The sequence below is a fragment of the Cygnus atratus genome, chromosome Z, assembly GCF_013377495.2.
Source record: "Cygnus atratus isolate AKBS03 ecotype Queensland, Australia chromosome Z, CAtr_DNAZoo_HiC_assembly, whole genome shotgun sequence".
Lineage (NCBI taxonomy): Eukaryota > Metazoa > Chordata > Aves > Anseriformes > Anatidae > Cygnus > Cygnus atratus.
Genome location: NC_066396.1, coordinates 36,805,821 through 36,819,663, shown reverse-complemented (window position 1 = coordinate 36,819,663; position 13,843 = coordinate 36,805,821). Strand labels below are relative to the sequence as shown.

Genomic DNA, 13,843 nt, shown 5'->3' with positions numbered 1-13,843 from the left:
AAGACTGGGATGGAAATTTGGTGTCGGAACAATTCCCATTCCTCACTCACCCTTCTCCAGTTCATTGTTCTCGTCTGAACCTTGCAGCCCTTTCACAGCTCTCTGTGGGGCTTGTCATGGCATATGTTACTGGATTCACTTCTGTTTTTCCTACTCCTGTGTATTAAGTCTCCACGGCCACGATTTTATTATTGTTAGCATTTTCTTTGTAGTATATTCGATTATGTATGTTCGGATGTTTTCTTAATGCTTATCCAGCATGAGGCCTCAGACGGTCACATTTCTGACACTGTGACCTTCTTACTGAAAAAAAAAAAAGGGTTTTTGTTGTTTTCATTACTTGTCTTTTTTTTTTTAAAAAGAGATGTTCTAGGAGGCAGTTTGCCTGATGTGTTGTGTCTAGCATGTGAGTTCTAGCTTAGGTTGAAGGGTAATTTTAAAGAAAATGATGATGATGCAAAAAATCAGGCAAACTTGCTTCTGTTGTTTGGCCCTATTTCATGCTTATCCATGTTAAATTAAATACGGACAGCATCTTGAATTTAAAAAGCAAATATCACCTGTCTTTAACATAGAAAGCTACTTTTAAAACACCTGTTTGGTGGAAAGAACTGTTGTCCTTCCAGAAACGTACAGAGAAATGAATGAGGAAGCTTGATTAGTTTTACTTTGGTTTGGGTACATTTCTGTAAGTGCTTCCCTCTCTTTTTATTTCTGAATCTAATAGTGGAATGCATGTATACTGTGCTTAGGGGTGGCCTTTTTTCCAACCTGGAGAGATCAGGTTGGGAAGATAACATAAGGTGCATCTATTCAGACAACTTCCTGGGGCAATCATTCAATTACTAGGTTAAAAAAAAAAAAAGGAAAGCTAAGGAACCCCTAAAACTTTGATAACTAACAGTACATGAAAGGTTTTCAATCAAATGTACTATGGGAAGTTATGTTTTGGATAACTGAAGTCTGAGGGAGTATGCTTTGATATAGAAAAGCTGTGAGCAGACAATGCAAGTGTCTGAAGGTGTCTGCAACACCAGTTGCCACTTTGAGTGTTTTACTGTAGTCTAGTCAATGTGTACTCTAATGCCAGAAGGAATTATAAATGGGAGTTAGTTAAATGGGGGAAATTTTCTTAGACTGAAGCAAGTTACTTCCAGGAGTACATAATTTTGCAGATTTGAGTTGTTTGCATTGCTCCATTTTCACTCAACGTAAAACATTACATTCTCTTCATCAAAACTGAAGAAAAGCGTGGTCTTCTGTTCCTCTGAAATACTGTTGAGTCATGGCCATGACTGAAACAATGGTGTGAGATTGTTTTCTTCATGTATGGATGGTCTCATCGCTTGAATTTTTGTTCAAGGTGTTTATGCTGAATTACTTTTCTCTAAGCTGTTGTTTAGTCACACATAATACACGGAGAAATAATGCTCTGACGGAGTATCAAGAGAAGAAATATGTATTGCTATTAGCAAAGGGAAAGAATTGGAGCTGAAGCAGTAAAGGTCAGATTCAGAAGGTTAAGGGATGAATAGTAAGAGGGGTTACAAAGTCTTTTTCCTAAGCTGTTATCTGTATTCACATTTTCATTTGTTCAGGCTTTGTTTGATAGGTGTATAGCTCAGTTGGTTTGACAGGAGAGAAAAAACAGTTCAGTACAAACCAGTATCATTATTTTCCTATGTTAAATTTGGTTTAGGTCTGGAACAGAATAACCTGTGTTGAAATTGTGAATACTTCTAATGTTTTTGTCAGTGCTGGATTATTTAAACTTTAGAATCATAGCTTAACTCATTTAGTGAAACCGTATAAAGCAATGCCTGGCTTGTTTTGAGGGATGAAAATTTTACTTTATTTTTTAGTGTGAAATGTCTGAACAACCGCATCTCATTTGGCCACTTTTCTATTTCAAACTGTACCAAGTAGTGTAGTCTGTTAGAATTGTTTGGCTTCAAGGTTAAAATGAAATAGGGGCTTCTTATTTTTTGTCTTTCAGGCAGCCTGTTTGAATCTCCAGGTGCTGTTGTACTTTCAGATTCTCCCTCTCTTATGTGATTGGAGCCTGTTTCCCACTTATGTGCAAGTCTACAACAAGAAATTTTTGTTGTTGAACTGGGAAAGTATTTTTAATCTATACTACATAAGCAAGTAAAACATTACTGATGTTTCAGTCAATAGCCTTACAGGTGTTTTTGTGTGTGTATTCTTTTAAAGAAAATGACCTATGCAGTTTTGTCTATTTTTTTCCCTGACATTTTTAAAACAGAGTTGAAAGAGTACAGAACAAATGGCTTTCATGCTTAAGAAAGCTGTTTGCTTTCTTAGAGAAATCCCTAGACAAAATCTATCAAATGTATATTTGGACAGCATTGTCACTTTATTTTTGTTACTGTTTTACAGATTACCAGCATATTAGTAGTACAAATACAGTTTTAGGAATGTAGCATTTTGTAAGGTGATGATTTCCTAAATCTATTTTTTCTCTTCATACTAGAATTGGAGTAGAACTGAATCAATTACTAAGGATTAGACTGTGTACCACTTTAAAGATTTTCTGCTTTTAAGGTCTGATCTACTCTTCTTCCTCTTCCCTTTTCTATTATATGTATGCAGGAAAGTTTGTTAGCTATGTGGTGTGTAGGGCTGCAGTATTTCAGAAGCAATATAGCTGTGTCTGGTTTTCAGGCATTAAAATCTTGTATTTATTGTAGGCAGAAAAATAAAGGGGTGTGTGTGCTATAGTAGTCAGAAATGGTGTTAACAATTTATTTTTTTGAAGAAAATCTTTTCTATGGTTCTTCTTTACAATGCACTCATCATTAGTCTCAGGTGGCAATCTGTTCTCTTGTTCTCTTCACTCAAAATGTCAAATAACCAAATAGTATAATTGTTGGGATCATTACTCGTGTGCCAACATATACAACGTAGGCTTTACTTGCATTCAAACACAGCTCCTAAGCTGTGTTTATGCCCTGGAGTGTACATTTGCATCATAGTCATCACAGAATGGGTTTTCACACAGACTTGAAATCTGTGTACTTAGGGGTTATTTTTAGTTGTACAGCTTTGTGTTGGTCTCTTACAGAAGTAATGATCAGTGAAAGCCAGAACAATTGGGCACATTCATTTAAACACAGCGTAAATAGTTGTTCCAGCCTTAGCTGTACCCTTCTATAATTTTAAGGTTGTATCATGTTAATATATCAGGGCTTTGTTTAAATTGGGGTGGTGTGCTTTATCATATTTATCTTATTTTCCCATCTGCTCATGAATGCTCTTAACAAAACATGCCCGAAACACTATTTTTCTTTTTCTTCTTAGTCCCACTGTGCAATTGCTAAAATAGCTGTAAAATGTGGACTAGCATTCACGGTCTCATATGCAGCTGCTCTGAACAGCATCAGGAAGGCTATCAAGGAAGTGGCAGAAGCAACATTGATAATGTTGTCTAGTGTGTTTCAATTATTTTAATATGAATAAAGAATTATTGTAATTAATACTGAAATACTTTAGTAATAAGTGGTTTCCTGCTGACCTAAGTTAAAATACATTGCTGTGTCTTCAAGCTTCAAAGGACAATAAAGGGGTATAATGTATATTGTTCCTGTAATTGTAGAATGCTTTTGCAACAGATAATCAGGATGTGCTAACTTCATTGAATGACCGTCTTTCTTAGATTCTAGTTAATATTATTTCAAACACTTCCTTTGTTTCTTGTGAACAGTAACCGAATTGTGCTGTTGTATCCAAATCTCCACTGTTTCTTAGTTTTAAATACCTTATTTCATCTTCTTTGAAGAGAACTTCTCCCCTGCTTAGCTTTTGCTGGAGACTGCTGATTTAGCTTGGAAGACTTTTTAGCCTTTCAGAAATCAGTTTGCTTTTGTTACTGGAACTATTTACATCACTTTCTTTTTAATTGTCATGTAAAATGTCACCTAGATTTATGGTGATTTAAGGATTGTTGCTTGCGTGTGCATTGCAGAATCTAGCCAGATAAGTCTGTGTACTTAGAGTCAAGAGGAGGAGCTTCTGCACCATTTGGAAAATTAGAAAGCTTGCAGGTGCCGAAATATCTTTTGATGTCTGTGGATGTTGGGATGGTCGAGAGAAGTGCTCCTCCTGGTGGAAGTCCTGGAAGGGGTGGTACATGACAGTAAAATGTGGCATTTCACAAGGTCCTGTCGGTGATTTTACTGCCAGACAGTGTCAGTCCAGAATCTGATATGTGAGGTGGAGCATTTTAGTCCTTCCCCACTTGTCTCCCATTTCAGCAAAACTGGGAAATAAGGTTATACTGTTGAAATTAACATGAAAGGAGACTTCCAAGGTAAGGCAGCCCTTGCTTGTCATCTGGCAGTACAGATTCCATTCTCCTTTACGGTTTGTGGCAGAAGTTGTGTTCTTTCCCATGTGCAGCGTCTGTGCATTGCATGGGCTTGCACAGCATTTTGAAATAGTGAAGACGCTTGAGGTGTCCTGGCTCATCTCATTTTGTCAAAAGTGATTGTATTTTCAAGGAGCACAGAGAATGTGCTGCAGAAAAAAGTCAAATTAGGACTTCCTACTAGGACTTCCCAGATCTGTTGAATTTACTGTTCTTATTTTTTTTTCCTTGGACATGCAGATGGATAGTATATATGCGAGAATTATTAAATTACATAAAAACCTGTAAAGTCTTCTGAATTACTGGCAGCATTGTAAATGCAAAACTGAAAGTTGCTCTGCCTGAGCTGGGGGATGTAGGGAGCTCTCTGCTGTGTTTCAGAAATTGGCAGCTGAGTGTTCAAGGTTTATTGCTGCCTTCACATGCGAAGGGGCAGAATTAAGGGGGCAAATACAGAGTTCTAACTGGGCATTAATTCAACTTTTATATTTAACTGTGTTTAGTAACTTACGTTTTTTAGTCTGTTTTTGAAAGGATTCAGAAACCCTCTCTGCAGGTCTCTTAGCAGTGTTTAAAGGCCAGTGCTGAGTTAAGAAGTCCAGTAAGACTTGGACTTGGAAAACCTCTGGGCATGACAGGTTTTTCTGCTTCCCTTCCTCCTGTTTTCTGTATGTTTGATTTCAGTTGATGAGGGTATCCAATGGTCAGTATGTAGGTATTATATACAGAAAATGTCACTCCATGTCTTAAATAAAGCGAACCCTAACTATCGTGCTATCTGATCCAACTGGTAGAAGCGGTGGGAATGTAGGCAGTTGGTATGTGGGGTAGGGAAGTTGATGAGACTGTAAACACAATGCTGACAGCTTAGTCTTAATTTTTTCTTGGATCCCCCTGTACTTTCATTTCAGTGTTGTATATGTCTCATGAAAGAGTTGTCAGCCTAAGATATTAAGCAAATGGGAACACTTTATTCCTAGTGTGAGATACTGTTTAGCCCGCATTCAACTCAGTAATTTTTGCTAGCTGCTGTTTGAACCTGCCTGGCAATTTGTAGGTATTAATGACTGATGTGTGCCTGAAGTAAGGCTACTCTCCCTTGCCTCATTTTGTATAGAGTCAAAGCACTGGAGCCCACCAGCTGGGAAGATGTGGCAGTGGATACCAAAGTCAAAAAGCTTCTGTAGAAATCACAGCTGAATATTTAAAACCAATGTCTTAGGTCAGGAGAGATTTGGTCCTGCAGTCTGCCTTGACCTGAAAGTAAATACCATTCCTTTAAATACCATTCCTTTATAGTAAGATGTCCCTTAACAAAGATGATAATTAGCAGGAAAGTTGGTTGAAGGGTGAGTGATGTGAGCAAATCATAGGCAAGAATCTATAAATTACCAGTGCAAAAAACTTAGTCAAGCCGGTTCTCTGTCAGAAGCCTTCAATTCCTGCAGGGACCTACATCATCTATTCTGCCGTGTGCACAAAATATCTGTGAGTTGTAACAGTCAATTCTGCATGTCCCTGATGTTGTTCTGCCAGCATCTGCCTGAAAGGAACTTCTGTCTTTCTTTACTTATTCTGTCTGTATTTTTCATCAAGGAATAAACACGAAGTGTTTGGTGCTGGAGTACCAAACAAATCTCTTGTTAAAGCTTTTAAAACTGGTGGCTATTACCACAATTTTGTTATTGTCATTTCCACAGGCCTCAGTGTGGTTACTACTAATAAAAAATGAATCCTTGTGGCTTGGTTTGTGTGTTCTTTAGGTGCCAGTTAACGTCTGATGCAACACATGGAAATGTGTACATGGAAAACGTAGTGCTTCACTTGTGGAATAAATAAGCAGAACATCTGAGAGAAATGAATTAATCCGTTTGTGAGCTGTGGAGAAGGCATATTGCCCTGACAAGTAGGGGACATAGATAATCTAGAACTACAAATCCTGTCCTGGCATGCTCTAATCTTGGGTGATTCATTATGTTGACATTACCAGAATTTAGTTGTAGAGTGCATTGAATGAGAACTATGCACTTGCATCTGTTTGTGCAGAGTGAGCGTAACAGACAATATTACCAAAACAGGTCCTGAGATCTTGTAGAGATGAATCCTTGCTAATAAAATCATACATAAGTGATGGCTATGTCATTCCAATTTTAATTTAAAGATGCACTTCGATATTTTGCAGTTGGTAATGCGTGTTCTGTTAGAGGAGCATTTGAAGTATTTTTGTCAACTGCAAATTACTGCAATGGTGTGTGTGTGTGGGAAAGCTGGTCAGAATGAACATAGCACTATAGCCAACATGTTTCTGCCTGTTCCTATTATTTTAAGTGTTTTTTAACATAGCTAGGACTGTAGCTGAGTGTCTAAATAGTCCTGTGTCAAGGGAAATTGACAGTGCACTGTAGGTGAGCACCAGAGGTTTGTATGCAATTGTAAGCCTGTACCTGTGCAGTGGCACTCAAACATACGTACATGTGTGTGCTTCCCTAGCATTGTGGAAAAGTGGTGTTTCACCTATTTGAAAACTAACTCTTGTCCTAGGACAAGTTTAACAGTTTGTGTAGTCTCTTAGTTTCACGTAGTTTGGGGCTCCCATGCATTATTTTGCTATAATAATTTGGTATAGTTCTTGCTTTTTCTATAGTTAGAACCCTGTTTAAGTTTCTCTTTAACCTGAAACATACCAACGTTGCTGCTTGTTGTAGTAACCTTTGTCCAGAAATAAAATGAACCTAAGATCAGATGGGATGGACTTAGGAATCTACGCAACACCATTATATAACTTTTATTTCGAAATTGCACCTAAAATTGCCTTGGGGGGCTGGAGTTCTATGTTTAGCAAATGCATAGCAAATGCATTTTCAAATACCTAAGATTAAAGCTTTCCTTTATGGAGGATCCTGAATTCTGACCAAGGTACAACAACAGCATGGCCTTACAAACTATCTTGCCTTACACAGGAAACAAAATGTGTTTTTTTCTGAGAGCATTGGGCCTTAATAAATCTACATATTCTTGCTTTTCCTTTACTTTGCCTGACCCTTATAGTTCTCATGAGAAGAGACACTGTTATAAGTGAACTATAGTTACTCCTATTGCTGGCTGCTTCTTGCTGCATCACAGCAATGATATTCTCTGGAACTGTTTTCTTAGTGGAGGAACTAATTTTTTTACTGGATCTGTAGGAATCTATAGGGCCTTAAGTAACATAGAGACTATCTTGAAGTTGGAACACCTATCCAAAGTATATAGGAGAGGGGAAGGAAATGCCTTTTCACTGTATAAACTGTTTCCACTGGGTAAGGAGGGGTGGAGAGTGGCCGTGTGTGTGTAGCAGAAACTGACCAAAATTATTAACTCTTAGTGACAGCATTATGCAAGAGGCTTTGTTTCTTTAGTACCTAAATACATTTGTAGTTGCCACTTCAGAGGAGTGGAGCAATCACTGGGGAAATGCCTCCCTCCTTCTGGCTGAGGAGGAGGTTGTCTCTAGCATGGCAGTGTTTTCTGCTTATCTAGTTGGTCCAGAGTGGCTGCTTTTCTAACGAGCTTTGAGAAGCCTGTTAGAGTTTCTGGGTTCTTCCATCTTCAGAATCACTCCATCCTAATTTCTGTTGCTGATTGTACTCTGTTGGTCTGAACATGACAAAATTGCTCTTGTTTTTTCTTTCCTTTATTCTAGTGTTTTTTTCTCTCCTGTTATTTTTCTCTCTTCTGTGGGTTACCTGACTCCTGCCACCTATCTTCTTCTCACTCACCAAACTTTGCTAGGATGGCTGCCTGTTGGTTAACCTACACATGCTGATACAGGAACCCTGGTTGCTAGCTGTGACAGTTGAACAAAACAAAAAAGAGCTTAAACCAGTGGGTCTTTGTGCAGACTGCACCAAGGTGCTGCATCTGTCAGTATGTGTAGTAGCAGCATCCACAAGAAAAGTAAGAAAATTGTCATGGCCTTCACTGTAGTTGTAGTCTATGCTCATGGAGCTTTGCTCAGTTATTTAACTCTTTTTCCAGGAAGCTTTCAACCACAAGACTGTAGAATTCCATCTTTTCAAAAGCCCACCTTTTGGTTTGGGAAGGCACACAGAGTAGTTTCCTTGTGCTAGAGGTTTTGTAGACCGTGGCCCAAGTTTCAACCAAGTCTGCAAGTATAACAGACTTTATTTTCAGAACTGTAATGTGAAACTCTGACAGGGTACTATTCAGTATTGCTTACAGCTGTGTAAATCTGAAAGAAGAGAGATTTGAGAGAGAAAAAAGAAAAATATTTATGCTGACAGTGTTTTCTGCACCAATTAAGTGTTCAGGAAGAAGTTGATGTGACTTTAAAAAAAAAAAAAAAAAAGAAATATGATTTGTGGCATACTATGTAATGGAGCCTGAAATATCTGTAGCAGCTAATGTATTACAGTTTTTAAAGTTTTTATTTTTCCATCTGGATGAATACCTCATGTTTAGTATCTTCTTGTTTTAAATGGCTTTCAGTCTTCTGTCTTTACATCTGTATGGGTATTCAAATAATACCAGGAAGGCTTTCCCCTCAGGGTGTCTTCTGAGTGTGAAGGAGGAGCAGGAGGGCTACTCTATCTTTGAAAAGCTGTCAGTGTATGTTACTGTAAACTCTAACTATGTTTAACTAGGACTATTAAATTGATGTTTTCAGTTGCTACAAAGCCCTCATAAGGGAAGACATGTCAGCTTAAGGTGATATACTATTACTTTGAGGTTCTAAGTTAAAATGTTTATAAAATGTTTAGTTTCTAGTTTAAAAGCTTTGTCGATCTGAAGCTACCTCTCAGTTTTGACCTATCATCTTAGTATTTTTTACAAGATATTTTCAAATCCCACTTTATTAACTACAGGTCCTCTTGTTTCCTGCCAAGAGAAACAAAATAAGTTCTGTTGCTGGAAGTGTATGGTGTTGAAGAATAACTCTGTAAAAGAGATTATTTTTCTTCCATTTTATCATCCTTTTCCCTTTCCTTTGACTGCGTAAGGTAAGTAGGGTAGTGATATACAACTGCAGCAGATGAGCAGGGACTTGGAGTCCTCCTTATTCTTCAAGTTGCTGTGTGGGATTAGTGCTAGCAAAGCAGGAGGAGAATGGTGAGGTAGTAGGAAAAACTTCTGTGTCCATTTACTTGGAGATTAACCAAGCTTGCATGTCCCCGGAAAGCTGATGGACTAATTGTGCTGCGGAGAACATGGTAGCAGTTATTTTTCTGGATGTTTCAGAAAGGCCTGGTCTTCTTTCTTGGATGATAGAAGGTATTAAGTGCCTACCTATGGCACTTTGCTAAAGAAGAGTAATTTTGGTGTTTCAGTCTTGTGCAGTTAATTGCAAGACACACTTCAATTGATGTATATGAATAGTTTAATTCACACCTGACACAGTGCAGTGAGCAGCTAGAAGGCAATACTGAAAAGAGCACACGTACTAGCAAACGATCTGTGTGGCAGTGTGAAGTTTCTTTCAGGCAGCTAAGACTGAAAGAGCTAGAGCCACTTTCTGAAGAAGTCAATCCTTGTGTATGAATTGTGTCCTTCTATGAGTCTTCAGCAGAGAAGCTGTCAGTGTCCTGTGATGTTGCTGAGATGATGTGGCACTATAGTTGTCGTGCATATCAATGCAGCATTGGAAGTGTATGAGTTTGTGCTGCAGGAGTTGGATGGTTTCTCAAGGTCACCCTATCTTTGTATTTGTTACCTGAACATCAATTCTCTATAAAAGTTGTCATGCAGCTGAAGAGGAAGAGAAGGCTTCTGTTTCAAGCTCTGTAAAGACATGCTTTTTGTCACGAGGTTGGCTTGACAGGCTACTGCCGTTTGTCAGAGAGCTCAAGCTAAGTACAATGGGGATTTCATGGAACTAAAAGCCTTTGCATTTAACTGAAACTTGAAGGTAAATGTTGTATATTGGATCTGGTAAAACCTTCTGCTATGTAAGATTTATGAATCCTATGGGGTAAACCAGGATACTGTTTTAACATAAGGAAACAGTTAACCATCCTCAGGGTTCTCATTACGTACTGTAAAGTCATTGTGTCATATTGCACGCTTTCCCACTGCCTGCCCTGACAATACAGATTTTTATTTTATTACCATTACTTCTAATTTAAGTATTTATTTAAATTACATTTATTAGAATTAGGATTTTATTAGTATTAGGTTATGAATGCATGAAGGGCAATCCTTCTGCCCTCTACATATGTAAATTTCTCAGGGTGGAATCCTCCAAATTTTCCATTCTCACAGCAATGGCTTAACAGCTCAATGTCCAGGTAGAGACCAATAATGAGTCATATCCCTCAGGGGTCGGTATTGGGATCTTTGTCGGTGATGTGGACGGTGGTATTGAGTGCATCCTCAGCAAGTTTGCCCATGACACCAAGCTGTGTGGTATGCTCAACATGCTGGAGAGAAGGGATGCCATCCAGATGGAGCTGGATGGGCTTGAGAGGTTGGTATGTGTGAACCTCATGACATTTCCAGGACAAGTGCAAGGTGCTGTGGCTGGGTCAGGACAATCCCAAACATGAATACAGGCTGGGTGGAGAATGGATTGAGAGCAGCCCTTATGAGAAGGACTCGGGCATGTTGGTGGATGAAAAACTGAGCATGAGCTGACAGTGCAGGCTTACAGCCCAGAAGGCCAACCATTTTCCGGGCTGCATTACAGGAAGCGTGGCCAGTAGAATATGTGCAAAAATGTCCTACTATGCGTGTGCAGCTTTCTAGTAGTGTTTTCAGGGAAGTGTTGTTGCAGATCATTTACTCGTTTTGTTTGTTTTCAAACCTTTCTGTTAAATAGATGTTTTTCTCTTTTTCAGTGTGTAAGGATCCTCCCTACAAAGTTGAAGAATCTGGGTATGCTGGTTTCATTTTGCCAATTGAGGTTTACTTCAAAAATAAGGTAAGGAATCACTTTTCATTTAAAAGAGAAAAAAAAGCAACAAAACTAAAAACTAAAACAAAAACTATATAGAAGTCTTTTAAGATGTGCATTTTAATTCATAAACAGTTATAATTAAGGTTTAAGGACGCGTTTGTAACTGCTTTTAATTCAAAGTCACTAACATTTAGAAATATCTAACTATGTTTAGTAGATAAAGCTCTGAAGTTAGATTACCTAATAAATTAAAGAAGATGAATTATTCAGTAGATATTCAGAAGAACACTTATTACTCAGGCTTTAAATAATGCTTCAGGAAGCTCAAAAGCCACTTTAAAAATTTGAAGGAAGCTGACCTTGATCATGTTGATTTCATAATGAACCCATTGTTCTGTTGTAAGTATTGCTGATCTTTATAATTTGTTCACTTTTTTGGTCTTTGATATAGAGTCTTTTTTAATCCTGTGCCCTAAGTCTGCAAAAACATTCTTTTAGCTTATACGTGAACATTGATTCTACTCAACATTACCAGGGGGCATAGTTTAAAAGGAAAATTAGTGTCATTCTACAATGCTTGCATTATTGTGATATCTCAAATTTAAAGTCTGAGTAAATACTGCACAGTAAGTGCAGTCCTTTAGATAGCAAACACAGAGATTTCCTTTAATGTACATAATGGGTTCTGTTACTCTTAACTTGTTCAGATGAAAAGAATTGGACTTGGGTGGAATTAAAGAGGAGAAAGCTTGCCTGATATCTTAGACTTAATGAAAAATTTTTTAATGATTGCAATATTATAGGTTCCTTTTGTATATCATGTGTTTGGGTGGACCTATTATACTTCACATATGCTTTTAAGGTACTTACTTAGTTATTTTATAACATCATTTTAATCAAGTCGTTTTTTTATTACCTTTAATATGTCAAATGGTTGGTGAAAAGCTAAAATGACAAGAAAACAGATGCATAATAAGACTTTTTGCCTTAGGTTCCTCAAGGGAACCTTGATCATGTAATTTGGGTTAGAGTACAACTTTGTTAGCTCTGTGTGCTTTCAGGTAGAAGTTCCAGTATTGTCTTTCACAGAAACTCTGTCAAGGTGTAAGGTGTAGATAATTCTGCTGAGGTGCTTTCTAAGTTGTAGGTTTTTAAGTTAATTTTGAAATGTTCCCTGTATCAATCTGTGAGGATTAGGGCTCAGTCTACCCACCCCATTCCCTGTTGGAAAGGGAAGCAGAAATACCTCCAAGTTGACTGACCTCTTCGGAATGCTTTTTAGCTCTGTTTCAGTTAGGAAAGCAGTTAGATTCATTACAAGAAATCAGATTTTATTAAAGAAAACCAAAACATTCTTTTTAGCTTATCTATTAAGAGCTCACCCCCAAACCAGGCGGACCAAGTCAGAAGACGTTGATTCATTGAAGCATCTCTACAGAAAGCTTCCCACCCCACGTTTCTTCTTCTGTTTTTCACTCAAACTTTTGATTGCCTTTGACTGTGGAGACCTGAGAGTCTCAGTAGTTCTCCTCAGGAGTTGTTGTTTAGACTGAAATCAAGAGGGCATCAGTAATTACAACTTAGCTCACCCTCAAGCAGCATGTAGAATTAGGAAGCTTGCAAACATCCCTTACCCTATTTTGGTGTAACGGAATACAACCAGCAGCAGTTTAAGTGTGTGTCGGCTAGCTTTTCATGTAGTTATAGCAGCATACCCTTTCTGGGGCCAGTACAATGCAAAGGAAAAGTGGCATAAAAGTGGAGCTGGCATGCCTGAGGCAAATTACTGCTTTCTGGTGGCTCAGCTACTGATTTTCCTCCAAGATACTTCCATACTTCCAAGTATGCCAGAACTGAAAAACAGAAGATGGAAGGAGGAAGAGGAGACAGAACATCATCACGTACTCAAGATAGAAAACTCTTCTGGTTCATGAGGAACCCTAATGAATGGAGAAGGCAGGGGTACAGGATGCCACTTGGATCAGGGAGAAAGTGCATCCCTTCCCAGAACTAAATAGAAATTGGTAGAAAATCTAATAGGCACTTCGCCTTGACAGAAAATGTTCCAAGCTCAAAAGGATTGTGGAAATAAAAAACCATCCTCTGCCAAAAATGTAATCACCATCATCATCAGGATATAGTTGTTAGCTGTTGAGACGAAGTCCTTGGAAAAAAAGCTTTTTAGGTTGAAAGACTTCTACTCTGGAAAAAGCAGTCAGTTTAGAATAAGGTTCGTCAACTGCACTATATCCTGTCTTCACTGTCGGGACTGTTTTGAAGTAATGGCAGTCCTAAAGGGAGTGCTTTGTTTAGTGAAAGTTTGATTTGAAATTATTGGTTATGTTCATCTAACTTTCTACAGAATTCTTTGAAGACTTCAGTTTGTAAATTCTTGTAACTCTGCTTTTATGACAAAGCTGCTGATACCAGCTGATTGCCTATAGCAACATGACCATTTTCTAAGCAGCACTTCCAATTTTTTTTCAAAAAATCATGTGTTCATCTTTAATGGTAAGAAATGTCTTCATCCATGGTAGCCTTTGAAAATGGTCCATGAAGAAAAG

The 13,843-nt window shown here is 38.1% G+C and overlaps 1 protein-coding gene across 4 annotated transcripts in view; it reads left to right on the top strand.

Moving 5' to 3' along the window:
* Positions 1–13,843, top strand: part of MLLT3 (MLLT3 super elongation complex subunit) — a 135,612-nt gene that overhangs the window by 50,949 nt on the left and 70,820 nt on the right. For all 4 annotated transcript variants that reach the window (XM_050716319.1, XM_050716320.1, XM_035558544.2 and 1 more), the window contains exon 3: positions 11,221–11,303. In XM_050716319.1, the coding sequence (XP_050572276.1) occupies positions 11,221–11,303 (83 nt within the window). The remainder of the gene's footprint in view (positions 1–11,220; positions 11,304–13,843) is intronic.